The sequence below is a fragment of the Microcaecilia unicolor genome, chromosome 1, assembly GCF_901765095.1.
Source record: "Microcaecilia unicolor chromosome 1, aMicUni1.1, whole genome shotgun sequence".
Lineage (NCBI taxonomy): Eukaryota > Metazoa > Chordata > Amphibia > Gymnophiona > Siphonopidae > Microcaecilia > Microcaecilia unicolor.
The window spans coordinates 29202672-29228589 of NC_044031.1; the positions used below are offsets into that span (position 1 = coordinate 29202672).

Genomic DNA, 25918 nt, shown 5'->3' on the forward strand with positions numbered 1-25918 from the left:
GGTAGAGGCTTCTGGGTTGAGCGGCAGGCAGCATATGGGAATCGCTGCGAACCTGCGACCAGTAGAAGGCAGCAGCTACTTAAGGGACACTACTGCTGGGTGGGCCTGACACCAAACTGGGTGGGCCCAGGCCTACCCATGGTTACGCTCCTGGCTGTGTGAGTCATTTCATGTCATTTCCATTCAGCTTTTCTTTTGAAAGAGTTATTGTATTTAGAACATTTAAATCGTTTATGTCCCATGTGACAATTACACAAACAAAATAGGGATAACCAAACAAAAACAGAAATGAGGAACACCTTAATTATTATCTAACTACAAAACAAAATACATATGCCCCAAATCAACACACTATCTATGGTGATGGAGGAAAAAAGACCTCAGGAGCAGTAGAAGCTCTGAAGATCAATGGCTTAACACACCTTACAGACCAGCGGCAGTTCCAAATTGCCACACAGCAATAGGCTTTCTGCACTTCAGTAAAATGGTCCCTTTATACATTTACAAATGGGTCTTTTAGACTATTTAAACCATTTTTCTCTCTGGTGAGACCCTATAGGCCATTGCAGCTGGGCTTCACTTCACTACGTACGACCACCTCAACTTCCAGAAATCACTAAAGACCTACCTGTTCGAAAAGGCATACCCCACTGACCTAACTTAAGTGCCTGAACCCAGCAACACAAAGATACCTAAACTTGTATTGAACATTATGAACACTATATGACTTCCTTTTTTACGATTCCTTAATGTGTCTGTACTTATTTATCTCATTGACAGTATAATTACTCTGTATTTGTTTTCCACCAGAGGTGGCTATCACCTCACACTGCTATGTAAGCCACATTTTGTATGATTCATTATATGCCATTTGCATCTTGGCCTCCATAATCAGCCCACCATACACTCACTGTGAGGTTTAACCTCTTCACACCAACCACATCTGAGATGGGGACATCTTACTCGAAAAATTCTCACACATCCAGCTGTCAAATTCAGCAAGATTCTCTTTATTTTTCTTAATTCAAGCAGCAGACAAAAATCATAAGCAAGGGCAGAGTGCAAGCAGCTACTGAAACATTAAAAGAGAAAGATCAGGAGGGGAGCTCAGCTAGGGAAGATAAGACTCCCCTCGAGCTAAGGGTGGATCCCCTTTTAAAGGTCTTCTATCTGTGCTCTCCTTCTCGTTTGCTTATCTGTCTTTTCCACCTATTCTCTCTCACTTAGTTTCCATCCTTCCCATATTCCATTACCATCTTTCCCATCTTCTAACTTGTTTCTATGTCATGTCCAGCTACAGTTTTTTCTTCAAATTCCTAACATTGTAGAGACAGTTTGCTCCTGGTACCTTCCTTATCTGCTTAGAATACAAGCTTAGAAGCAGTGGAAATAATGAACAGAATAAATGTTAAAGTACATATCTCCATACAGGCTTACCTTAATGTAATTTATATAAGTAAAGCTAATATAATTCATATATGTAACTCCCTGTCCAGAAAAGCTTATAATGGTACCATTTTTACAATGCTTAAAGTGCTATGAACTCCTGAACACTCTCTACCGAACTACCACACAGTTCACACATACTGGTCCACGATCCTTGTTCTTAAGCATGTCTTAATGCCTTAAACTATGTGACAGGTCTACGCAATCCCTCTTTTCAGATATTCCTAGTTGTTTGTCCAAGCCATTGGCCTGCTCTGACCTTCCTCTCTGACAGTAGCCCCTTCTTTTTGAAACATGTGTAACATCTTGAATATTTAAGTGGGTTTTCTACTGTGATTTATTGCAAGCCGAGTCAGATGGTTCTTCCCTCTGAAACATTTATCACATTCTAAACATTTAAATGTTTTCCCTCCCATATGAGTCCTTTTGTGCTATTTCAATTGGACGTTCTTATTAAAACATTTATCACATACTTAATATTTAAATGGTTTTTCTTCCGTATGAATTTTTGTGAACATTCTCCTTGGCCTGCCTTCTGAAACATTAATCACATTTGCAACACTTATGGTTTCTCTCCCGTATGAGTCCTTTTGTGCTGCTTCAGTTGATCCTGCCTATGGAAACATTTATCACATTCTGAACATTGAAATGGTTTCTCTCCAGTATGAGTGCTTTTGTGGCTTTCCAGGTTCACCTTGGTTGTGAAACATTTATCACATTCTGAACATTGAAACGGTTTCTCTCCTATATGAGTCTTTTTGTGGCTTTTCAGGTTCACCTTGGTGCTGAACCATTTATCACATCCTGAACATTTAAATGGTTTCTCTCCTGTATGAGTTCTTTCATGGTTTTTCAGCTCGGCCTTGGTTATGAAACTTTTATCACATTCTGAACAATTAAATGGCTTCTCTCCTGTATGAATCCATTCATGCCGTTTCAGGTGCCATTTCAAGCTAAAGGAATCATCACATTCTGAACACTGAAATGGTTTCTCTCCAGTATGTGTCATTTTGTGGCATTCCAGGTTTCCCTTGGTTCTGAAACATTTATCACATTCTGAACATTGAAATGGTTTCTCTCCTGTATGAGTCATTTTGTGTATATTCAGGCTGGTCTTCCATTTGAAACATTTATCACATTCAGAACATTGAAATGGTTTCTCTCCAGTATGAATCAATTTGTGGCATTCCAGGTTTCTCTTGATTCTGAAACATTTATCACATTCTGAACATTGAAATGGTTTCTCTCCTGTATGAATCATGTTGTGAATATTCAGGTTGGTCTTCCATTTGAAGCATTTATCACATTCTGAACACTGAAATGGTTTCTCTCCTATATGAGTCATTTTGTCAAATTTCACCTCACTCTTGATTCTGAACCATTTATCACATTGTGAATATTTAAATGGTTTCTCTCCAGTATGAGTCTTGTTGTGGCTTCTTAGGTTTGCCTTGGTGCTGAACCATTTATCACATTCTGAACATTTAAATGGTTTCTCTCCTGTATGAGTTCTTCTATGGTTTTTCAGCTCAGCCTTGGTTATAAAACATTTATCACATTCTGAACAGTTAAATGGCTTCTCTCCTGTATGAATCCATTCATGACGTTTCAGGTGCCATTTAAAGCTAAAGGAATCATCACATTCTGAACACTGAAATGGTTTTTCACCAGTATGAAACCTTTTGTGAATATTCAGGCTGGTCTGCCATGTGAAACATTTATCACATTCTGAACATTGAAATAGTTTCTCTCCAGTATGAGTGCTTTTGTGGCTTTCTAGGTTCACCTTGGTTGTGAAACATTTATCACATTCTGAACATTGAAACGGTTTCTCTCCTGTATGAGTCTTTTTGTGGCTTTTCAGGTTCACCTTGCTTCTGAAACATTTATCGCATTCAGAACATTTCCATGGTTTTTCACAGTTTCCAGAGTATCCAGATGGGTTAGTTTTGTGCATACCTTGACAGTCATGAACTTCAGTCCTAAGCCCACTTATGTGGTGCTCAATAAAATTGGAGTCGGTAGTAAAGGTTTCCCAAACATCAGCACTTTTAAAATCTCTCTCACCGTTGAGTCTTCCAGGTTGTACAAGTCTTGGGAAAAAGCTACAGTTTCTCTTTTGTCTTTCTAATCTTTCTCCTTTCTGAGCTGCTGCTTTCTCGCCGGTTGCTATTATGCTACCGATACCTCCTTCACAGTCTGCTGAAGGATCTGTGCTGTCTCTGGAAGAGTCTTCGTGTTTCCATTCCTCCTTCTGCTGCTCATCGTACATTCTCACTCTTTTCCTCTCATTCCCAAATCCATCATCTGTTGGATAAAATAGAAGAGTACGACCATTAATTTTATAGCTATGGAAAAGGATACACTTAAGGTGGGCAGGAGCGAGGAGATATTGCTCCTACACCAGAAAACCCACTGGAGCACCTGGGCTAGAGGTAGAAACTTCGGGGGGGGGGGGGGTGGGGGGAAGAAAGGATGGAACATTGTCAGGAGAGCCGCGGAGGGGGGAGGGGGGGGGGGTTGAAATAATTAAAAAAAAAGTTATGTGGGTTCCAGCCCAATATTCAGCAGTTCATGTCCTATGTGAGCCAGCCGACACCCGCATAACCCTGGGCTCCTCCTATATGCCTCCCCCTCATAACCGCCCTTTATTTTGTGAGCGATCAGAGGCAATATTCAGGGTACTGGTACTACCGGCTTTAATGCCACTGAACATTGGGGGTTAGGCAGCCCCAGGGGATTCTTGAGAATATGGCCTAGTAAATATGAAGGGTACGGATTTACAGGCGTGAAGATATTAAATACATTTCTCTGACTGTGGATTAAACAAAACACAAAAACATTCCCCTGCACTACTCAGGCCAAAGAAATTAAATTACCTAAGAAGAAACCTCCCCCTTTCCCTGAGAGGTACTCTGCTACAGTATAATTATGTCCACGACTATGTTTGATGAAGAGGGAAATAGCTGGAGAGAAGGAAGCAGGTGGCCAGTGTTTCCAGCAGCGCTATATTATGGCTGGAGGGTTATGGAGGGAACAGGGCAGGTGAAGAGACCTGGGTGCCTTAAGGCGAGAGAGAAAAGATGGAACAGTAAAACCAACAGACCTTACAGACCTACCTGCTAGGAACACAATAAAATCAGCACGCACATTCCTCAACCTCCATTACCCCAACTGCAAAGGATTAAAATACAAGGCCACATACGCAACCAGTTTTTCCTACATTTGCACGCAACTATGGAACGCACTCCCGAAGACCATAAAAACAACGCAAGATTTAACTATCTTCCGAAGACTATTGAAAACTGACTTATTCAAGAAGGCATACCGCAAAGAACCGTCCTAATTACTAAACAATAAGATTGAAGAATAAGGCTGGATCGACCTTAATCACACGATCGAATAACCTCAATGCTTTTAATAAACAAACAATCCCACTTCTAATCTAATATTGATTACTATGTAACCACACAATGCTGACTAACCTCATTGCCAAACACTATCACTTTTACCCTAATGTTGACACCTACGCAAGATCATAATGTATTCTTATACCATGTATGTACGCACTGACTGTAAAACCATGTGCAACTCTGTAGACCGGAAATGGCAAACGCCACTATGGCAAATGTAAGCCACATTGAGCCTGCAAATAGGTGGGAAAATGTGGGATACAAATGCTACAAATAAATAAATAAATAAACTGGTTCCTGAGAATGTCACCTTTTCCTCAGAACCATGACCCCTTATCTTGTATAAGTGTGATAAGAAGTTCTAACAAGAATGGGCCTTCTCAATCAAAAATAAAATGACATTTTACAGAACAAACGTCTTTGAATTCTAAGCTAAGAAAAATTGTACATAAGTCTCTTGTAAGGAAGGGGCATGAAGACCACTGACCATCTCTCACTTGTTGGTCTCACCTAACAATGAGATATAGGTGTTCCTCCTGCTGGCTTCTCCCTTTAGCCTGTGTAGCCCAATTACCCTGCGTTATTTTTACTGCAAAATACTCTTATTTTAACTTTGGTAAGAACAAAAGAGAGAGAGAGAGAGAGAGAGAGAGTAAAGATGAAAAATGGCAGGGGGCACAGAAAGAGAGAAGGCTGCATGGCAGGGGGAATAGACAGAGAATGAGGGACGAAGAGACATTGCATGGGACAGAAAGAGAGAGAAAGAGATAGAAGAGGCTGGATGGCAAGGGATGTATAGAGAGAAGAAGCAGCTTTAATGCAGGGGGCAGAGAGAGAGAGAGTGAAGAGGCTGCATTGCAACGGGCACAGGGAGATTGAGAAGAGGCTATGGTGGAAGTGCAGAGGAAAGAAGGGGAGAAATGGGACGGGGGAGGAATGGGGACACAGAAGGCAGATACAGAACATGGGAATAGGGATAGGGACACAGAAATGATGGTGGGGAAAAAAAAGTCAAATAGACAAGAGATCCTGGAAAGCGCAAAATGGATGAAACTGGTGGGAGGGGGGAGGAAGGAAGGAGCAGAAGATGGATGGGTGGGGGGAGGAGCAGGAGGCAGATGGGGCTAGGGGTAGAGGGCTTGTGGGGGAGGGGGTTGGAACAGGAGATACGGCTAGGGGGTGTGGGTGGGGAAGGGAACAGAGCAGAAGATGGATGGGACTGGAAGAAGGAGCAGATGTTAGATGGGGCTAGGGGTTATGGGTAGAGGGGAGGGGAATGAAGTAGAAGATGGCGCTGGGGTGGGGAAGGAGCAGTAGGTGGATGGGGCTAGAGGGTATAGGTAGAGGGGAGGGGAACAGAGTAAAAGTGATGGGCAAACTCTTCAGGTGGCCACAGGGTAACCCCAGGCAGGTGCTAGGTGTTTCAAGATACAGATGTACTGATTTTGGTAAAATGGAGGAATATCTGAAGGAGGAGCTGATGGCATGGGTCAGGATAGGTGAAGCGCAAGTGCAGTGCTCCAAGCTGAAAACTGCTATAAATAGGGCAACCGATCTGTCACGTCTGTGGCCGTGACCACCTCAGACTTACCTTTCTGGTGGCCTCTGTTTGCTTCTGTTTTAGTTCTGTCTCTGTCTTGTGTGCTGATTACTTCACTAGATGGCACCTGTGGGGGCCACGCCTCTCTGGGAGCCAGCATCTAAGATGGCTTCTGCCTGTTCTGTTCCAGCTTCCAAGATGGCTCCTGTCTGTCCTTCCTGTGTGCTCACTTCCTATGTGTTCCAAGCCTCTCCTTGGTGTCAGTGTGTTTCCTGCTTCTGTCCTGCAGTAGTGACAGCATCAGGGAGAACCTTTATAAGGAAGTACTATGCTTGCATTCAGGGCCTTTGCATTGCCAAAATGTTGTCAGGTTAGTCAGTGTACTGTTGCGCTGCTACAATCTTGCTTTGGGCTTTTGCCCTTCCAGCTCCGGGCTCTTGCCCTTCTGCTTGTGTGTCTGTGGACTGCTAGTCCTTCTGGTGCTTTACTCTGTGTTTGAAGCTTCAGCCTTTGTCTGTTCCCTGCCTGTGGTTGGAGCTGCTGTAGCTTCAGCCTGGGTTTATTTCTCTGTCTGTGTTTGGAGCTACTAAAGCTTCAGCCTGGGTTTACTTCTCTGGCTGTGTGTGGAGCTGCTGTAGCTTCAGCCCTTAGCCTGCTATTCCTGGTTTATTCTATTGCCTGCTGTCTGCCCCAAAGACTCTGCTAGTTCCTGGTTTATTCTCCTGTCCTCTGCCTGCTCTCAGACTCTGGTTTTCCCTGGTTTCTCTATTGGCTGCTGCCTGCCCTAAGACTCTGCAAGCCCCTGATTTATTCTACTGCTGCCTGCCCAAGACTGGTATCCCTGGTTTATTGTACTGTCTGCCGCCTGCCCAAAGACTCTGCTAGTTCCTGGTTTATTCTCCTGTCCTCTGCCTGCTCTCAGACTCTGTTCCCTGGTTTCTCTATTGGCTGCTGCCTGCCCTAAGACTCTGCAAGCCCCTGATTTATTCTACTGCTGCCTGCCCAAGACTGGTATCCCTGGTTTATTGTACTGTCTGCCGCCTGCCCAAAGACTCTGCTAGTTTCTGGTTTATTCTACAGTTGCTTCTGCCCAGCTTGGGTGGATAATCTGAGTCCTGCTTCTGCCTAGCTTGTATGTATATCCTGAACCCTGCTTCTGCCCAGCTTATGTGTTTATTCCGTACCCTGTTTCTGCCCAGCTTGTGGGTTGATCCTGAACCCTGCTTCTGCCAAGTTTGCCTGTATATCCTGAAACCATTTTCTGCCAAGCTTGTCTGCATATCCTGAACCCCGCTTCAGCCAAGCTTGTATGTATGTCCTGACCCCTGCTTCTGTCAAGCTTATATGTACCTCCTAACCTCTGCTCCTGCCAAGCTTGTATGCATATCTGAGCCCCTGCTTCAGCCTAGCCTTTGCGTTTACCCTGTCTGCTTAGTCTGTACTGCGTTCTTGCCTAGTGGCGGCGTAGCAGCCTTCAGTCCTAGTCTAGTACCTAGCCAAGTCTCCCTCGTGTATCCTAGACCCGGGGGGGGGGGGGGGGTCCTCTGGGCCTTCAGTTCCTGCCTTGTCCTGCAAGTTCTGCCGGCCACCTGCACTCAGGGGCTCAACTCCTGAGGAACGGTGGCCAAGCGCAGATGAAGCTGTTCCTGTTCTGCCTGTTCTAGTTGCTGCCTCAGTTACTACTCCAGTCCAGAGTACCAGTCCTGCTCTTCCTTGTATCCAGTTCCAGGGTGGTCTTGCCTGCCTCTGCCACTCCTTGGCAGTGGTCCAAGGGCTCACAAATTCCGGTTCTGCCTCGAGTACCCGACACGATCTTTACACAAGGAAAGTAAACAAAAACAAGAGAAACAGGAAGCCTATGTGGTTCTCCAAACAAGTAGCTGAAAAAATAAGAGCAAAAGAGGCTCTGTTCAAGAAATACAAAAGAATGCAATGAGAGGATCATGGAAAAGATTATCGAATTAAACTTAAAGAAGCCAAGAAGGAAGTACAGCTAGTGACAGCGCAGGCAGAAGAAAAATGGCTAAAGATGTAAAGAGAGGTGACAAGACCTTTTTTTAGATATATTGGGGAACGGAATTGCAAGACTGAAAGATGCTGAGAATAGCTATGTGGAGAATGATGAGGATAAAGTGAATGCACTAAACAAATACTTCTCTTCAGTGTTCACGGAAGGAAATTCTGGAGAAGGATCACAGTTGGTTGAGCAGGGAATATCTGAGAATGGAGTGGATCCTGCGCCGTTCATAGAAGAAAGCGTTTCTAAATGGCTTGAAAACCTGAAAGTGGAAAAAGCTACGGAACCGGATAGGATACATCCCAGTGAGGGAGTGTTTTCTGCCTCTATGTCAATCCCTCTCTCATGGCCCACTATAATTAACCCTGATCAGGTAGGATTTATTACTGGAAGGCAAACAGCAGATGGTAGAAGAGTACTTTCAATCTATGAAGGGTGAAATACAAAAGAGGTGTATAGACTCTCTGCTTTCGTATCAGACTGCTAAAATAGACAAGGAAATTTCTTCCTGGATAGTTCAGGCATCAAGCTCAAAACAGATTTGTTTCAGAATTATGGAAGGAAATGAACATATTAGTTTTCATTCATGATAATGTTATGCTGTAATTTCTGGTTTGTCTAGTCTCGTTGTATGTAACCCACATAGAACTGCGATGTGTTGCAGACTATAAAAACAAAGTGTTATTGTCACCAAACACCTAGCGCCCGCCTGGGGTTAACCCTGTGGCCACCTGGAGGGACTGTGTCCAACATTGCTCAGGACTGCCTGCACCTAGGCATGTGCTCTATACTAGCACCCTCCTCCCACCGACTGTGTCCTGCTTGCTGCTGAGCTAGTCTCCAACTCTCAGATTATTCTCTGGTGATTTCTAGGACACTGGGGCCACACTCCAGGAGTTCCACAGTTTCTAGAAAGCAAACAGAAAAACACAAACCAGGATTCTTAGTCAGTCCAAGACAGCAGAACTAATAAATTATAGGTTTATTAACATGAAAATGAACAGTGAATGCCTGAAAAAACAGATGAAAAAGTACAGCAAGCAATAACAGATAACCACCAAAACAAGGGCCAACATTAAAACTATCTAACACTTTTTACTACCTGGGTAGCACAGGATAGAGATGTTCCTCCTCTGTAGCCCCACACTGAAAATAAAGAAAAATCTACTACCTCCTTGCTAGTTTGAAGTCCAGGGCTAATCAGAGCCCCAGGGCATCAACTTTGAAAGTATATAGCCAATGATTGCAGATTGCCTTTCCATAAGCTTAAACTGGAAAAGAGAAAGCCTATTTTTCTGCTACAGTTTTAAAACTCAAAATAAGAGCCATCTGCTGGCCAACTAGTAGAAAAACATTTCATGAAATAATATAGTTTTCAGGCTTAGAAACCCAGTGTTTCGTCACAGTTATGTTATCTTTTGGAAGGCACATCAAGAGTGGATACCTATGATAGCATTAGCAGTGTTGCCCCTGTTGCTTGCCTTGGTGGTAGAACCTCTGGCACAAAAGTTTAGGGAAATTAAAGGACTTATAATAGGAGGTAAGGAACATAGAGTGTCCTTGTTTGCAGATGATCTTTTGATATTGACTCAAGGTATAGAAAAAGACCAAATGGCTTTACAGGAGCAAATGGCAGAATATGGAAGCTTGTTGGGATTCAGAGCTAACCCCACTAAGACAGAGATTTTGAATATATCCCTTCCAAAAGGGGAGGAGACAAATCTTAGGAAATGTTTTCCCTTTCAATGGGTTTAGTATTTTGGTATCAAACTTGGGGCGGCCTGGGAGACACTCTGTAGTTGGTACCGAGATTTAGAGAGGTGGGATTAATTAATACCATCCAGGATAGGAAGGATGAAGGCAGTGAGAATGATGGTTCTCCTTAAATTTTTATATTTATTCCAAGTTCTCCCTGTTGAACTACCTCATAGAAAGATATTTTGCTTTATATAGGGAAGAAAGAGATCCAGAGTAGCCCGGGAGGCTGTGTTCCAATCTAAAGGGAATGGGGCGATAGATATACCTAATCTGGAAAAATACTACCAAGCTGCACAATTGTAGCAGGTACCCCCAACCCAACCCAAACAATGGGTGCTAGCAGAGCAAGAGGCTAGTATGTTTCAGTTGAAGTTTCTCTCCCAAAACCCGTTTACGAGGACCACTATGAACCTATGGCTCAAGACACATCCCCATTTATTGAAGAATAAGATATGGGACATATGGCTATGTTTGTACCCGAGCTTGGCAATAGCTTGTTTCAAAGATGGGAAAGATATGGTCTTCTCTATTTTAGTCAAGTTATAGGAGATAACCAAATTCTAAATTTTGGAACGTTACAAGTTCACTATCAACTGGCAGCTAGAGATGTTATTCCCTTACCTTCAAGATAAACATTTCATTCAAGTAGAACAACTAATAGCAGGGGGTGGAGGCCTTAAGTCGGCTTTTGAAACTTTAGTGGGTGGACAAGTTGGTAGGGGTTATATATCTTTTGTTTATGGGCTCCTCAACACCGTAGATAAATGGTGGGGGGGCAAGGGAGAGGGATCGAGAGAGTTTTCTATGAAGAACTGGAAAGATATCTTCTTGCAATCTCATAAATTGTCACATGCACCTCACATTATTGAGAACGGTCTTAAGGTACTGGTGAGATGGCATTACTCTCTATCTAGACTGCAATCCATTCTAAGGAAAGGGGGTGGTTTATGTTGGAGAGGGTGTAGCCGGAGGGGGACATATGTTCATGTCTGGTGGGAATGTCCTAAGGTCCAGAAATTATGGAAGGAGGTATCTGCATATGGGCAACAGTTACTCGAGACTCATGTGGAGGGGCATAATTGAACGGGGACGACCATCTCTAAGGGCGTCCATCTCTGAGGACGTCCTCGGAAAGGGACGGGGCAACCCGTATAATCGAAACGAGATGGGCATCCATCTTTCATTTCGATTATACGGGTTGCCCTGCTCATCTCTCAATATTTAGGTTGACTTTAGAGATGGTTGACCTAAATGCTGAGATTGCTGGCCCGAGAGATGGTCATCCCCGGTTTTCACCGATAATGTAAACCGAGGACGCCCATCCCAAAAATGAACAAATCCAAGGCATTTGGTCATGGGAGGGGCCAGGATTTGTAGTGCACTGGTCCCCCTGACATGCCAGGACACCAACCGGGCACCCTAGGGGGCACTGCAGTGGACTTCAGAAATTGCTCCCAGGTGCATAGCTATGCACCTTACCTTGGGTGCTGAGCCCCCCAAAACCCACTCCACACAAGTACACACTACTACCATAGCCCTTATGGGTGAAGGGGGGCACCTAGATGTGGGTACAGTGGGTTTCGGGTGGGTTTTGAAGGGCTCACATTTACCAGCACAAGTGTAACAGGTGGGGGGGGGGGGGGGGGGATGGGCCTGGGTCCACCTGCCTGAAGTGCACTGCACCCATTAAAAACTGCTCCAGGGACCTGCATACTGCTGTCATGGATCTGGGTATGACATGTGAGGCTGGCTTAAAGGCTGGAAAAAAAAGGTTTTAAAGTTCTTTTTTTTTGGTGGGAGGGGGTTAGTGACCACTGGGGGAGTCAGGGGAGGTCATCCCCGATTCCCTCTGGTGGTCATCTGGGCAGTTGGGGCACATTTTTGGGACTTGGACCTAAAAAAAAAAGGGTCCAGAAAAAAATGACATAAATTCTCGCTATGGGCGCCCTTCTTTTTTCCATTATGTCTGTCAACTACTCCCATGCCAGCCCCCTGTCCCGCCTTTGCTACTATGCCGAAACGCCCCCGTGAGCTTTGTTCGTCTCCGCGACAGTGCAGTTGAAAGCACCCAAAATTGGCTTTCAATTATACAGATTTGGGCGCCCTCGGGAGAAGGACGCCCATCTCTCGAAGATGAGCGCCCTTCTCCTTTCGAAAATAAGCTGGATAGTGTAGTATGGAAAATGCCCTACTAAGTGGGAGAGTGGAAGGGATAACAGGAGCTATGGATAAATTAATGCTATTGGTTTTTAGAACAGCTCAACTGCTGATTACTTCACATTGGCATACACAGGACATACCAACTAGAGAAATGGTTAAAAACTGTATATTATATGCAAATGATTTTGACTGTCTGCCTTAAAATCTATTAAATGGAAATATTATCAAGAAACGTGGGGAAGATTTTGCAAGTTAGAAAGACATTCTTTGAGTTTTGGGGAAGGGGGGGTGATAAGGGATGTGAAGGTCTGTTTTTAGTTTTTCATTATTGACTGTTTTTTTTCTACTTACCCATTTTATTTTGAATGATTTTCTGTTTCTGTTATTGTTTCTTTTTATGTGAACTATTATTTAAGTTTGTTGTAAACAACCTAGAAGTATATCGATAGGTTTATATTTAAAAATATAAAATAAAATGAAATGAAAAAAATAATGAAACTTTGATGTAGGGTGTTGTGACAGAACAGCGTGTTTTAAGCCTGTAAAAAAAAAAAAAAAGACTGCCTTTATTAAATCTTGAGGTGCATTTCTCTACTTTGGCCAGGAGGAGGTGCCTGTTATGTTTTAAGCTATTACAGATAAGTGAATGATTGCTCTTTAGTTAACACAGGTAATAGGAAGTGCCTTGCAGGGATGAAGCCAGCTTTTTTCAAATGTTTTTGTTCTCGGTTGTGATTGGCCTGGAGTTTGAAATTACCCAGCAGTTGCTGGCTGTTGCTTCAGTTTCAGTTTGAGAGAAAAGAGAGAGAAAGCTCTTTGCTGAAGCCCTGTAAAAAACAGCTATATTTGATAACTGGTCAGCAGCTATACCTCATGATCTCCCCAGGTACTTTTTAGAAAGTAAACAAATGTTTAGCTTCTGATATAAATGATCCATATTTCAGTTACCTGTTATTGTTTGATGATTGCACATTTTTTGTTTATTGTTCAATATATTTTTAAGACAATGAACAGTTGTTTATCGACTCTGCTTGTCTGGACTGATAAAGAATCCTGGTGGTTTATGAGTTGGGTCTATGAGTGCTTTCTGGGAATTGTGGGACCACTGGGAGTGTGGCCCCAGTAACCTAGAAATAACTGGAGATATTTTGAGAGTGGGAGACTTGGCCAGAGGCGTTGTGATCCAGCCAGTGGGAGGAGGGTGCTAGTATAGAGCACAAGCGGCAGGTGCAGGCAGACCTGAGCTGTGCTGGGGATAAAGTGGCTGCAGGGTGGAGGAAGTGACGTCGGAGCTAGAAGATGGCAGCTTAGAAATGGTGCTCTGCTGGAGTCCGGGAAAAAAGGAGTTATAATCCCCGTGGCAGAGAGCAGATTCTAACCGTGCAGAGGAGGAGGAAGTTCTGAGCTACGATGGCAGCGAGGAAGAAACTCTCGCAGTATAAATATACAGCAGAGAAGTCCAGAGCGGGACAGAACGGGTCACAGCGAGTCTCAACACGTGGCGCGAAAATGGCGCCCGAGGAATCCGAGTCGGACCTGAACCCCGATAATGCTGAAACCGGAGACATCGCAGTGAACATGAGGGAAATATCCCGATGGTTCAAGGAAATGAAATCGGAGCTAATAACAACCCGGAAAAGCATCCAAACGGTGGTGGCGGAGCTGCATGCAGAACTGAAGGAGATAGGAGGTCGGGTGGCTGAGACGGAAGAGAAGGTGGAGGCGATGGTGGAGGAGATTGGCAGTCTACAGACAGGGATAGCATCGGAGCAGCAAAGGCGGGAGGTGCTGGAGAGAGCCATTGAAGACTTGGAAAATAGAACCCAGAGGTGCAATTTAAGGATTAAAGGAGTGCCAGAGGAAGAACAGTTTAAGGATGTACTGGCAATGGTGAAAGACTTAAGTTTGCACATCCTGCACTCTGGAACTGAGGCAGTAGAAGGTCAAGAGCCAGAGACTATCAAAATTGAAAGAGCCCACAGGCAGTGGCGTTCCTAGGGGGGCGGACACCCGGGGCGGCGCCCAGCCCCCCCGGGTGCAGCAACCCCCCCCCCCCCCCGGGTGCACGCCGCTGTGGGGGGTGCCGCAGCGCAAGCCTGCTCAGAGTTGTATTAGATTGTAAGCTCTTTGAGCAGGGACTGTCTTTCTTCTATGTTTGTGCAGCGCTGCGTATGCCTTTTAGTGCTATAGAAATGCTAAATAGTAATAGTAATAATAGTAGTAGTAGTTGGCTGAGTTCGCGCGTTCGCTGCAGCCTGCAGCTCCCTCTGACCCGGAACAGGAAGTAACCTGTTCCAGGGCAGAGAGGGAGCTGCAGGCTGCAGCGAACGCGCAAAGTCAGCCAACTCTGAGCAGGTGCGCGCCGCGGCACCCCCCAGCGGCATGCACCCGGGGCGGACCGCCCCCACCGCCCCTCCCCTTGGTACACCACTGCCCACAGGAGCTTAGGCCCACAAAGAGGGAATTTTCCCAGGGATATAATTGTCTGCTATCATGAATCTGCAGTAAAGGAACGGATCTGGTAAAAAGCCAGAGCTTTAGGGGAGGTACATTGGAAAGGCTGTAAGCCACAAGTTTTTCAGGATCTTGCTAAAATGACTCTCCAAAAAAGACGAGATTTAAAGGAGATTACTTCTTATTTACAGAAGGAGGGATTGAGATATAAATGGCTATATCCCTTTGGGCTACAAGTAACAGCAGATGACAAATCTCGAAGGCTACTAAGACCGAAGGAACATGGAAAATTCTAGCGGAGATGGGATGTACAAATTTGCCAGCTGAAGTGGGAAACACACCAAGAAAACGTTAGGGAGACCTCAGACGGAGTACTCCAAGCTGGGAAAAGGTGGACAGAGAAAAAAAGGAAGTCTACAACATCGGACACTGGGACTTGATTCCATTTTGAGACTGCACTTTTTAAGGTTTGGGAGGAGGTAACAGGCTGGAGAGGTTCGGGCGTTATTCTGAACCGCTGTGGGAGAAGTGTGGTTGTTGAGGTTATCTTGATGAGCGGACCGGATGGACCATTTGGGTCTTTTTCGGACGTCATCTACTGAGTTATTATGTATGTTATTATGTTATAACAACGAGAGTTTTGTAAGAGCGGGAGATATAGGATATGGGAGGGAGAACAGTTTTGAAGGGGATATATAAGTAATAAGATGGGATTTTGGCGAAGACTAGCTTCCTCAGAGCTCAAACTGGCTGGAAGAGGTACGGGCCAGTTGCGGGGATTGGGAGGGGGGGAGGAGGGAAGGTGGGGGGATAGGAAAAGGAAGGGGGGGAGGGGGGTGGGATACGGGTGGGCTCATGGAATGTTAATGGTTTAAACAGTCCGGGTAAACGCAGTATTATTATTCGGGAATTGAGACGGATGAAATGGGATGCAATAATGTTACAGGAAACGCATATTCGACAAAAAGATGTATCCTTAATATTGAATAAGGGCCTAGGGGAGGGCTTCCCAGTGGCTGACCCGAAAGGAGGCAAAACGGGGGGACTAATTATCTATGTAAGGGATGGCCTGCAATTTGTCAAGGAAGCAGTATATAAAGATAAAGCAGAGAGATGTATAGCACTGAAAGGCAGTATTAATAATACATCTATTACATTTGTGAATGTGTATGCCCCGAATACTGGTCATGGGGGATATTTTGACTCGCTCAAGGAGGAGTTAGGGGCATTTGTGGGAAGGAGGGTGATTATGGGAGGGGATTTCAATTTCTCAGTAGAGAAGATGGATCATTCTAAGGGGCGAGGGAATGGAGACACACAGACGAAGGGACGATTTCTTAAGTTAATGAAGGAACTGGATATGGTGGACGTGTGGAGATTACAGCATCCTGGGCAGAAGTCTTTCACACATTATTCACATGCGCAACAAATTTATGGTGAAATTAGGCCTTACCTGCTAATTTTCTTTCCTCTAGACCCTCCAGACCAGTCAAGACGCTTGGGTTATGCTCGCCTACCAGCAGAGGGAGACTGAGAACACTAACTTCAAACTATGTACATATAACCTGTGCCTAGCCTTCTGTCGTCAGTATACACTTAGCAAAGCAGAAACCAAAAAACCTGAAACAATAAAAACAACACCTGTACCTGGAAAACCCCTAGTCAAACACCAACAGTGTGCCTCCACAGACGGAATGTCAAAACGCCCCGCTCTGTAGAGTCATATAGCCAAAGAAATTCTCTCCGACCACCTAAACTTGAAAGGATAGTCATAGCAGAACACGGCTCAAAATCACTTCTGATAATCCACAGACTTCTGATAATCCACAGGGCGGGCTCTTGACCGGTCTGGAGGGTCTAGAGGAAAGAAAATTAGCAGGTAAGGCCTAATTTCACCTTCCTCCTCAACCCTCCAGACCGGTCAAGACGCTTGGGAAGTACCAAAGCAGTAGAAACTTAAGGGTGGGATCCTCGAAAAGCAGAAGACAACACCGCCGCTCCAAACCGAGCATCCTCCTTTGCCTGAACATCAAGTCTGTAATGCTTCACAAAGGAATGGATGGAAGACCACGCCGCTGCCTTACAAATATCCTGCGGAGGAATAAAACTACTTTCCGCCCAAGAAGCAGCTACCCCCCGAGTAGAATGAGCCTTAAGCACCGAGGGCACGGCCCGGCGTTTCAACAAGTACGCCGACGCAATGGTCTCCTTCAACCACCTAGCCAGAGTAGCCTTGGAAGCTGCTGCCCCTTTTTTGGGACCTCCAAACAACACAAACAACCTATCCGATGCTCGAAAATCCTGCGTTCTGCGCAAATAAGACCGTAAAACGCGCCGTACATCCAACTTAGCCAGTCGACGTTGCGTAAGATCCCCAGCGCGATCCCCCAACACAGGCAAGGAAATCACCTGGTTGACATGAAAAGCAGACACCACCTTAGGCACAAAGGAAGGAACCGTCCGTAAAGTCACTTTCTCCTTAGCAAAAGACAAAAAAGGCTCCCTGCAAGACAGAGCCTGAAGCTCTGAAATCCTACGCGCCGAAGAAATGGCCACCAGAAAAACCGCCTTCAAAGTAAGATCCTTACATGTAATGGATGCCAAGGGTTCAAACGGAGGTGCCACCAACGCCTCCAGGACCAAATTTAAATCCCAAGGCGGGACCAACGGACGACAAGGCGGCCGAATCAACTTCACTGCCTTCAGAAACCGCCCCACATCAGGAGAAGCCGCCAAGGAAACTCCCCGAATCTTACCTCTAAAACAAGACAAGGCCGAAACCTGCACTTTCAGGGAAGAGAGCGACAGCCCCCTCTCCAAACCATCCTGCAGAAAATCCAAAACTTCCACCACCGAAGCACGCAAAGGAACATAATCCCGCTCTTGACACCAATTCTCGAAGATGCGCCACACCCGCACATACGCCAAAGAAGTAGACCTCTTGCGAGACCTCAACATCGTATCAACCACCCTGGGCGAAAAACCTTTCTTTCTCAACCGGTGCCTCTCAAGAGCCAAGCCGTAAGCAAGAACGGAGAGGGATCTGCCATCTCTATCGGCCCCTGAACCAGTCGCACCCGAGGCCCCAAGGGAATCGGATCCTGCACCAGCAACCGCATCAGATCTCCGTACCACGGACGCCGGGGCCAATTGGGCGCTATCAGCACCACTAACCCCGAGTGCCGACCGATCCGCTGCACCACGCGACCCACCAGCGGCCACGGCGGAAACACGTAGAGCAACTGCCGAGTTGGCCACGGAAGCACCAACGCGTCGATGCCCTCGGCTCGCGCGTCCCTTCGACGACTGAAAAACCGAGAGACCTGCGCATTGTCGGCCGACGCCATAAGATCCAACACTGGCCGACCCCACTGCCACACTATCCGCTCGAACACGGAGGGATGGAGAGCCCACTCTCCGGGATCCAACGTGTGTCTGCTCAGATAATCCGCACTCACGTTGTCCACCCCTGCCACGTGTCCCGCCGATAGACTCTGCAGATGAACTTCTGCCCAGGACAGCAACTCCGCCGCCTCTACGGCCAACCCGGGACTCTTCGTTCCCCCCTGTCGATTTACATAGGCGACAGCCGTGGCATTGTCTGACAGAATCCTGACTGCCTTGCCGTCCAGAAGACTCTGAAAGGCCCGAAGAGCCAACCGAATAGCTCGCGTCTCCAGGCGATTGATGGACCAACTCGCCTCTTCCAACGTCCAACGCCCTTGGGCCACCTGACCCAGACAATGAGCCCCCCATCCTGACAGACTTGCATCCGTGGTCAGCACCACCCAATCTGGAGTGTCCAACGGCATGCCCTTCACTAGATTCGGAGAGTGGAGCCACCAGCGAAGACTGCACCGAGCCACCTACGGCAGCGAGAGCCTCTCCTCCAAACTCTGAAACTGAGGAGACCAACGAGACAACAACGCTACCTGCAACGGTCTCATGTGGGCCCTGGCCCAGGGCACCACCTCTATTGATGCCGCCATCAGACCCAGCACCTGAAGATACTCCCGCGCCACTGGCGCCCTCTGAGCTCGGAGGTGCCAAATCTGAGACTGCAGCTTGGAAATGCGGGGAGCTGTCAAAAACACTCGGCCTTTCTTCGTGTCGAAACGTACTCCCAAATATTCTAGAGACTGCGACGGAACGAGGTGACTCTTGGCCAGATTGACCACCCATCCGAGCGACCGCAGAAAAGACACCACCCGGCCGGTGACGTCCTCGCTCTCTGACTTTGATTTGGCTCGGATCAACCAGTCGTCGAGATACGGATGGACCAAAATGCCCTGCAAACGCAGCGCAGCCGCCACCACTACCATGACCTTGGAAAAAGTGCAGGGTGCCGTTGCCAGGCCGAACGGAAGAGCACAAAACTGAAAATGCCTCCCCAACACCACAAAACGAAGAAACCGCTGGTGTGCCTCTAAGATGGGAATGTGCAAATACGCCTCCGTCAGGTCTAAAGACGTTAGAAACTCTCCTTCCTGAACCGCTACAATGACCGAGCGTAACGTCTCCATTCGAAAGGAAGGAACCTTCAGAGCTGCATTGACCCTCTTGAGGTCCAAAATGGGCCGAAAGGCGTCCTCCTTTTTGGGGACCACAAAATAAATGGAATAACAACCCTTTCCTCGCTCTTTTGAAGGAACCGGAACCACTGCTCCTAAATCGACCAGACGCGCCAGAGTCTCCCGCACTGCTCTCGCCTTGCGCCTGGAATGACAAGGGGACACGAGAAAGAAATCTGGCAGAGGACCGTCGAACTCTAACGCGTAGCCGTCTCGCACAATCTGCAGCACCCACTGATCTGAGGTGATCTGGACCCACCTCTGGTAAAACAAGCGCAAACGCGCCCCCACGCGAACCAGAGGTTGGGTCCCCAAACCATCATTGCGAAGGACGGGACACACCGTTCGCTCCCGAAGCGGACCCGCGCCCTCCACGGCGACCACCTCGAAAGGACTGAGTTCTTTGGAAAAACCGACCCCTAGTCCCCCCCGAGGACCTGCCGGGCCGATAACGACGAGCTTCCTGAAACCGACCACGCACCGCGGACCCCCTAGCGGCCTAGGGCGAAGCTCTGGAAGACGAGGAACCTTAGCATCACCAAGACCCCTCACCAACTTATCCAACTCTTCTCCAAAAAGCAAAGAACCTTTAAACGGCAGCGAACACAGCTTTGCCTTAGAAGCAGCATCAGCCATCCAGCCCCGCAACCACAGGGCCCGACGAGCAGCCACTGCCAGGGTCATGTTCTTAGCCGAAGCCCGTAACAAATCGTACAGCGCATCAGCCATGAAAGACGACCCCATCTCCAACTTTGCCAAATCTTGAACTAAAGAAGCCCTATCCGCCGGTGGGCTATCCAGCAGCCGCTCCACCCAGCGAAAACACGCCCGGGCCACCAGACCTCCACAAACTGACGCCTGCAGCGCCAAGGCAGACAAATCAAAACTCCGCTTGAGAAACGTCTCCAATTTCCTGTCCTGTGGGTCCCGCAACGCGGCCCCCCCATCCACAGGAATAGCCGTAGCCTTAGTCACAGCCGTCACCACGGCATCCACGGTCGGAGGCCGGAGGGATTCTCTATCCTCCTGCGGGAGCGGGTACAACTTAGCCATGGCTCGAGCCACCTTACACTGATCCTCTGGCGAACGCCACTCCTGGGTAATCATTTCCCTCAGATCCGCGTTCATAGGAAAAGTACGTGAAACCTGCCGGATCCCCTTAACCAATGGATCCTGCGTCCCGGCTGTCACTGGAGCTGACGCCTCAAACTTGAGAGTCGCCGACACCTGTTCAATCAGTTCCGTCAACTCATCCCGGTGAAAAATGCGAACTACCGAAGGGTCCTCCCCAGGCACCGCAATCTCCTTCTCACAACCAGCCAACGGCCCCTCATCCTCCTCCAGGGGACTAAAATCGCCCTCTGACTCTGGAGGTGAAAAACTGTCCAAGTCCTCCGACCACTCTACACGTGGTCTCTTCACACTAGCCCCCCCCGTTCCCAGACTAGGGGGCTCCGCTCGCGTCGGCCCTGCCTGCCAGGCCTGGAATAAACTCCAGATGAGATCCGGCGGGAAACCCATCCGACCAGGAACGTCCCCCCCATAAAAACCGGACAATTGACTGCCCATAGGTCCTCCGACCAACTCCGGGCCTTGCGATGCCGATTCCAAAATGGCGGCGGTTCCCGCCAAAATCGGGACCGCCGCCGCACTGCTACACTGAGACGCTGCCGGCTCTGGGGGGGCCAGACGCGGGTACCTCCGCCGCTAGCACCGGCGGAGCGGAGGAAGACGCCTTCGGTTCGCCACAATAACGGCAGGAACCGCCAACCACGTCAACCCCCCGGCGCGCACAAGATTTGCATCGGAGCGGCTTTCCCGACATCGCGCGCCAAACTAACAGCTGACAGCCCGAAACCTCAATCACCCGGAGCCTTCAATAGCAGTGCCCCAAAACAGCTGAACAACTCCGGAACCCCGGAGTGCAGCTCACTTAGCTCTCCACACCGTCTGGGCCTTTGCTCTGAAAGAATCTTTTTTTTTTTTTTTTTTTTACAAACTTTATTGCAGAAATTGAGCCCTGCTGCTGCTAAACTATACGGCACTCAAGGCTGCAGCACAGAACTGCAGCCGAGGCACAAGCTGCCCAAACGGGAGAGCCAGTTAGGGGGAGGGACCCGGCCACCCGGGTGTGACACCCCAAAGGGGACAATGGCAGGCCCCACCGGACCCACCAACCCCCAGCACACTAAGTCTTCCAGGCACAGGGATGAAATCTAAAAACAGATCCAAGAAACTTCTAACAAAATCTCTGAATCCTACCAGACCGGACAAGCTGCACAGGTTGCCTGTCTACCCTCTGCTGAGACTGAGAAAATACTGACGACAGAAGGCTAGGCACAGGTTATATGTACATAGTTTGAAGTTAGTGTTCTCAGTCTCCCTCTGCTGGTAGGCGAGCATAACCCAAGCGTCTTGACCGGTCTGGAGGGTTGAGGAGGAAACTAGGATTGATCGGGAGGTCTGGGAGGAGATAACTGACTCTGAGATTGACAGTATACATGCTTCCGACCATGCTTCCATTTGGATAGCATTGAGCGGAATAGGGAAAAAGGGAGTAGGGGAACAATGGAGGCTTAATGAATCCCTTCTGGATGGCGAGCAGGAATGTAAAGAGTTGAGGGGGATTATTAAGGAATATTTTGATAATAATGATACGGGTGAAGTTTCAGATGAGACCCTTTGGGATGCATTGAAAGCAGTGGTTAGGGGGCATCTTATTAGTAGGGGGGCATGGCGGAAAAAGGAGGGGTTAGCTAGGGAGATAGAAGTGAGTCAGAACCTGGCCCGCTATGAAAAGGAACATCAACGTGGGGGAGATCTCAGTAGTTTAGAAGAAATGCTGAAGTGGAAAACTGAGCTGCAGAAGATACAAATGATAAAGATGGAATATCAGAGGAGCTTATTACAACAAAAGTTTTTTGAATTTAGTAATAGAGCAGGTAGTATGCTGGCCAGGGGCCTAAGACACAGACGCATTAGCAATACGATTATGAAGATTAAGGGAGTAGGAGATACAATGTTTTATCAAGATGAGGAGATAAAAGACCAATTTGTGCGTTTCTATAGGGAGTTATACACTAAGGGGACCCAGGCATCTACAGTGGATATCCGGAATTACATACAAGGGTTAGGGTTGCGGAGGGTAACGGAACAACAAAGGGTGGAGATGGAGGCAGCCATTACTTTGGACGAAATATTAAATGTTATTAAGGGATTAAAAGGGGGAAAGCGCCGGGACTCGACGGTTTTACGGCTAAATATTACAAAATTTTCAGTCAAGAACTAGGACCAATGCTGGTATGGATTGGAAATGCCTGTTCTAGGGAAGGGACCTTGCCTACTAGTATGTATGAGGCAGGAATATCGGTGATCTTAAAACCTGGGAGAGACCCGACGGTATGTGGATTTTACCGCCTAATATCCCTGATAAATACAGATGTAAAAATACTAGCAAAAGTCATGGCTAATAGGCTCAAGAAAATTTTGCCTCATTTAATACATGAAGATCAATCGGGGTTCATAGAACGTAGGCAAGTGGCGGATAATATCCGACGTACACTGAATATTCTTTGGTGTGCTAAAAGGAGGGGGACTCCCTGACGCTGCTCACGGTAGATGCAGAAAAAGCATTTGACCAGGTGGAGTGGGATTATTTGTGGGAGGCCATGGCAGAAATGGGGTTTGGGAGAGCGTTTGTTGGATGGGTCAAAGGGCTATATAGGTCGCCAGTGGCAAGGATTAAAGTGAATGGGGGCTGGTCGGAACAACTAACCATTCAAAGGGGGGCAAGGCAGGAGTGCCCACTTTCACCATTATTGTTTGCCATCTCCATAGAACCGCTGGCGCAGAGAATTCGGCTCCTAAACGATATCAAAGGGGTTCGGATGGGAGGGCGTGAGCACAAGGTAGCCTTATTTGCTGACGATATTCTATTTTATGTTGCTTCTCCTCTAACGACTTTACCGGTCATAGTCACAGAACTTAAGGATTTTGGGGAAGTAACTGGATTTAAAATAAATATAAGTAAATCAGAACTTATGGGGGTGACAGCCTCAGGACTGGAGACTCGACGGATGGAGGAAAGGTTTTCAGTTAAGACGGCACCTTTAAAATTTCACTATTTGGGAATCTGGATACCATTAGATTTAGAAGCCCTTTACCAGTTGAATTATGGGCCTCTGTTTAAAGCTATTAGAGAAGATTTGAATAGATGGAGGGCAGGGTGGTTGTCCTGGTGGGGGAGGATTGCTGCTATCAAAATTAACATTTTGCCCAGGTTGTTGCTTCTCTTCCAGACTCTACCAATCCAGGTCCCCAAAGGGGAGTTATTAAGAATACAATCAGAATTAGGGAGATTCATATGGGAGGGACGCCCGGCGAGAATATCCCGAAAAATCATGTGGAAAGCGGTGGAACAAGGTGGAAGGGGCATGCCCAACGTGCTTTGGTACTACTGGGCAGCACAATTAAAACAAATTGAGGAATGGAGCAAGGTGGATCTATCCCCCGTTACAAGACTAGAGCAGATTTTTGAACAAGAGGGAAAGCTTGACGGGTTGTTGTGGGTTTCCATTCCAGAGGGTAGATATAAGAAAATGACATTAAATCCCTTTGTTTCACATTTACTGGAACTCTGGGGAGCCCTGAAAGGGAGAGTTCGGAGCTCTCAGAAGAGCTCAACATTTGCCTGGATCACCCAGGAACCTGGATTTCCAGTGGGAGGAGAGAGTATAGTATTCAAGACATGGGCTTAGAAAGGGTTGATTCGTTTTCGTGACTTGTTGGGAGACAGGGCTATTAAGAAATTTGAAGAGCTCCAGTCCGAATATGATCTTCCTGAGACGGATCATTTTGCTTATCTTCAGATTAAACATTACTTAACCAAAGAGAAATGAGCAAAGGAAAACTCATTGGAAAGGGAAAGATTTGAGAATTTGTGGGGGGCGATTGATTGTGGTGGGAAGGGGATATCTAGACTATATGGATATTTGCGAGGTCAGGAACTGGAGAAATTACCATATATGAAGGCGTTGGAACGGGATTTAGGAGTGGTGTTTAGCATCCCTGAATGGAAAAGAGTGTGTATGGAGGTTAAAAAGACATCTGTTTGTGTGTTAGTAAAAGAAAACGCCTATAAGATCCTAAGCAGGTGGTACTATACTCCAGATAGGTTGAAAGTTATGTATCCGGAAGCCTCTGATAAGTGCTGGAGATGCGAACAGACAATAGGCACATACTACCATATATGGTGGGAATGTGAGCCATTGAAAACCTTTTGGGGAGCGGTAGTCAATTTACTTACCAAGGCCCTGGGGGTGCTGTTCCCGTGTGACCCTAAATGGTGTTTATTAGGCTGGAGGAATGGAAAAGGAAATAGATGGCAATGTAGAATTAAGAGGATGGGTCTGGCAGCGGTGAAAACACTCATTGCTGTTAATTGGAAGCAGAAAGAGGGCCCAACCATACAGAACTGGATATTGAAACTTAAAACAATCTCCTCCTTGGAAAAAATGACAGACTGTCGCAGGGGGAAGCTAAACCGGGTAGCAGAAGAATGGGTACATCTGAATGAAATTTTAGAACACACTTTATGAATATGGACTGGGACCACCAGGGAAGATGAACGGGAGAGGGTGGAAGGGGGTGGGGAGTTGGGGGATTCTAAATGAAAAATCTTTAATGTGAGGGTTGTATGACACATGATCATGCTCATGTTATTGGGTTTAATGGTTGGAGAAAGATATTCTGTAAATTTACAGGCTGTATCGAGTTATCAATAAAAATTATAAATTAAAAAAAAAAAGTGGCTGCAGAGTAACCCCACGTGGGTGGCTAGGCGTTTCGTCATAGATGTCCCGTTTGCTGTTCTAGGCATTGGTCACATTCAAGGACGTTGCTGCTTATTTCTTGGAAGTGGACTGGGACATTCTGGTTGATTGGCAGAAGGAGCTTTACAAGAAGATTGTCAAGAAGATTCATGACATCCTCATGTCACGAGGATGACCGTAGCAGGACCAACACTCGGTCATTATTGGGGGTGGCAGTTCGTTATGTAAAAAATGTGCACTTGTTCTTAATTCTTTCTGTTAGGAGATGCTGTCGGTTATTTTGTTTGACGTTAATGACCCGTCTCCTGTGATCTAAAAATGCAAAGCCCATTAAATCTAAGCCATTTACTTACTGTTGGTGGAGTCATTTGGGGGGGTTTTCCACTCCCACTCAGATTGTTGAATTAAATATTTCTCATCTTCATTTTTAATCTTAAATATAACATCAGGATTAAGAATTGAATAACCTGTTGATAAGAAGTAGGAAAATTACATTTAAATTGTATTTGAAGAATCCCTCGGGAGGTTCCCTCTGCTTCATGTTTTGATGGAGCAGTGCGTGATGTGTGCATGGAGGTCTGTGTATAGATATCTTGAGATGTGTGTATTTGTCTGACAAAGCATGGAGAGAAGAGGCAGCAGTGGCCCAACACTTGATTAAGATTATTATTAGCATTTGTATAGCGCTACCAGACGCACGCAGCGCTGAACACCTGATACAAAGAGAC

General features: G+C 46.7%; 1 protein-coding gene across 1 annotated transcript; it reads right to left on the bottom strand.

Annotated features, from left to right (window-relative positions):
- Positions 1–989: 989 nt before the first annotated feature.
- On the bottom strand, positions 990–25621 carry LOC115464309 (gastrula zinc finger protein XlCGF26.1-like). The gene is made up of 2 exons (XM_030194701.1): positions 25544–25621; positions 990–3753 (listed from the first exon to the last, which is right to left on the bottom strand). The coding sequence occupies exon 2, from the start codon at positions 3716–3718 to the stop codon at positions 2009–2011; it is 1710 nt and encodes a 569-aa protein (XP_030050561.1). The 5' UTR covers positions 3719–3753; positions 25544–25621; the 3' UTR covers positions 990–2008.
- Positions 25622–25918: the final 297 nt, after the last annotated feature.

Coding starts and splice junctions, on each gene's coding strand:
- LOC115464309 (XM_030194701.1), bottom strand. CDS start 3,718: ATGTACGATGAGCAGCAGAAGGAGGAATGGAAACACGAAGACTCTTCC.